The sequence below is a fragment of the Poecilia reticulata genome, linkage group LG14, assembly GCF_000633615.1.
Source record: "Poecilia reticulata strain Guanapo linkage group LG14, Guppy_female_1.0+MT, whole genome shotgun sequence".
Classification (NCBI taxonomy): Eukaryota; Metazoa; Chordata; class Actinopteri; order Cyprinodontiformes; family Poeciliidae; genus Poecilia; species Poecilia reticulata.
The window spans coordinates 27197765-27200877 of NC_024344.1; the positions used below are offsets into that span (position 1 = coordinate 27197765).

A 3113-nucleotide genomic window follows, 5' to 3' on the forward strand; every position below is an offset into this window, starting at 1 on the left:
TGGAAGAAGTGGCTGGGGAGAGGGAAGTCTGGGCCTCCCTTCTGAAGCTGCATCCCCCGCGACCCGACCCCGGATAAGCGGAAGAAAATGGATGGATGGAGATTGTGTTCTTGCGTTATTTTGCCATTAACGTTTTATTACTTAAAATTGGTCTTAGAACAACAATAATATTGTTTATCAAAAATCAAAATTTGTTATTGTGACAAGTCTACACACATGATATATAGTGTAGTTAGTTTATTACAATGGATGGCATAATTACTTTGAAAGAGTAATTTGATTTCTCAATGAAAAATTCATCCATCAGCTAGAAAATGTGCATCTCTTTTCCCTCTATCTTTTACGTTTGTGTCGCTGGTTTTACACATGAAACGTATCTCCCCAAGGAAAAAGAAGAAATCAACAATATGTGTTTTTTTTTTAAATTACAAATACGTAACTTGGATGCGTAACTTTTATCTGATTATTGTATTGTAAATAGTAACATGTTAGATTACTTGTTACAAGGGGCCAGATTAGAGTAACGCATTGATGACACCATTGTTTAACATTTTTGCTTAAGCTATTCAGGTTCAGGTGTCCGATACGTGATCAACAATGATAAACTTGTTCCTACGCCCTTGGGTATGACAGATAGTCCGAACACCAGCACTGTTCTTGCCTCATGGCAGGGGGCGCTCATGATCTCAGACATTGGTCTTGTGACTCTGCGTCTGCAGAGTAAGAGACAGTGAGCTAGCCACACAGTAAATAAGCCATTTGCAGTGATATATTTGTGTTTTTCTTCTCTCTTCCGATGTCAACATGAATGACTACATTTCTACACTTACATAGTTTTCTAAAGTGGATTTTCAACTGAAGTAGGAAATAACACTAAAGATTGACCAACATCAGAGCTGAAAGGTTTGCTTCAAATTAGGACACAGAAAGGCACCCCGCTGTTTTCAAACATAAAGAAAAGACAGGCTTTGTGGATGTCCTACTAGAAACTACCTTTTCTGCTTTCCTTGCCTTCTTTTCTCATGTTGTAGCACTGTGTGGACTCAGATGGGATTTTATGACTTAAATAATTCGCTAAGAAGCCTATCAAAACATGACCACTAATATTGAAAGCCAGATCGCACTAAAACCATTTGGGATTTGTGCAGAATGAGCGGAACACAGACTTCATGTATAAGTAAAGGTAAGGCGGCAATAAATAATAATAATAATGACTTATTTACTGTACTCTTTCTGCACAAAACTATCAGTTCACCTAAAGTCAAGTCTATCTTTGACCCAAGCTGAGAAAAGAAGCCAAGGAAAGCAGAAAAGGCAGTTTCTAGCTGGACATCCACAAAGCCTGTCTTTTCTATACCACTTAGTTTGAAAAGAGCGCTACCCTTCTGTCTCATAGTTTGAAGCAAACCTTTCAGCTCTGGTGTTGGTTTTCCTTTAGTCATTATTTCTTGCTTCAAATGAAAATCCAACATAGAAAACTATGTAGTGTAGAAATGTAATCATCCATGTTGACGTTGGAAGAGAAAACAATAAATATATCGCTGCACTTGATTATTTACTGTATGGCTAGCTCGTTGCCTCTTACTCTGCAGACATGGAGTCACAAAACCAATGTCTGGGATCATGAGCTCCCCCTGCCATGAGGCAAGAGAACTGCCTGCCTCACCTCAAATATCTTCTCTGTCGTTTATGATCACTCCTCAGCACACGAAACACATTACACTCACAGTTGGTGACAAAAAAATGCTGTACATTATACAAATAAGCTCAATTGTGGAAAATCAGTTCATATATAGAATGTTTTTAACCATTTTATTGGTGACATACAGACAGAAGGAACATGCTCCCATCAAAGACACTTTCTGAAGAGGAAAAAAAATAGCTGCTTTGTGACTTTAATTTAAATTGCAAAAGTTTTTCCAAGTCTGGTATTTTAAAAAATTATGTAAACAACAATTTAACAATTAAAAAAAAATCTCTTTAGATCCATTTACACAGTCTAAATGTGTCAGCATCATAAAAAAGGTCCAAATATATATTGGCCTTCTGAAGCCTCTCTGTCTGTCTAGGACTCTGAGGTCTTCTAATCAGATGCTGCTGTCGGTTCCCAGAACTCATTTTAAAACTCGTGATGATAGAGCATTTCCGGTGGAGGCTTCGAGGCTCTGGAACGCTCTACCTCTATCAATTTTGCGTCAACTGACGCATTTAAAAAGTCTCAAGACTTATCTCTTCAGACTGGCTTTTGGTTAATTTTGTTAATTGATTTTAGATTATTTTATTATTGATGCGTTTCCTTTTGTAATGCACTTTGGGATTTTTATATCTGTGAAAGGTGCTATATAAATAAAGTTTACTTACCTAGTTACTTAAAAGCTGCAAGTTGTTCTTCAAAATAACTGTTGTTACTGACTTATCACAAAATACAGTGCAGTTAAAATTTAAGATTTATTTAATGTAGGCAAAGTGACAAAGTCAAGGTGAAAAAGAGAGCAAATATTTTAGGATGATAAATATATGGCTTGTCCAGGAAAAAAAGGTAAACAGCTACTCCAAGATGAAGAAGTAAAGAGTCCTCACCACTTCCTGCACCAAACTAATGAGCTCCATCAGGCGACGTCGCAGTTTTCCCACTTCCTCCTTCACCTTGGTGACGTGCTGTTCATAAATCTCCACCAAAGGCTTGAAGGTGTGGCCGCCGTGCTGCAGACAACAGAGATCCATCATTCAGCTGCTTCAACCTCTAGAAACACAGGTCCTTCTCAAAAAATTTGCATATTGTGATAAAGTTCATTATTTTCCATAATGTAATGATAAAAATTATACTGTCGCATATTTTAGATTCATTGCACACCAACTGAAATATTTCAGGTCAATTGGCCTGCCAACTCTCCTGACCTGAACCCGATAGAGAATCTGTGGGATATTGTGAAGAGAAAGTTGAGAGACCAAGACCCAACACTCTGGATGAGCTTCAGGCTATCGATGCATCCTGGGCCTCCATAACACCTCAGCAGAAAAGGGTAGAGTGCCTTCTCCGGGTCAAGGGGGTCGTCCTGCCTCAAGTGGAGGAGTTTAAGTATCTGGGGATCTTGTTCACGAATGAGGGAAGA

The 3113-nt window shown here is 38.3% G+C and overlaps 1 protein-coding gene across 3 annotated transcripts in view; it reads right to left on the reverse strand.

Annotated features, from left to right (window-relative positions):
* Positions 1 to 3113, reverse strand: part of trim37 (tripartite motif containing 37) — a 79452-nt gene that overhangs the window by 71155 nt on the left and 5184 nt on the right. For all 3 annotated transcript variants that reach the window (XM_008428660.2, XM_008428661.2, XM_008428662.2), the window contains one exon: positions 2581 to 2703. In XM_008428660.2, the coding sequence (XP_008426882.1) occupies positions 2581 to 2703 (123 nt within the window). The remainder of the gene's footprint in view (positions 1 to 2580; positions 2704 to 3113) is intronic.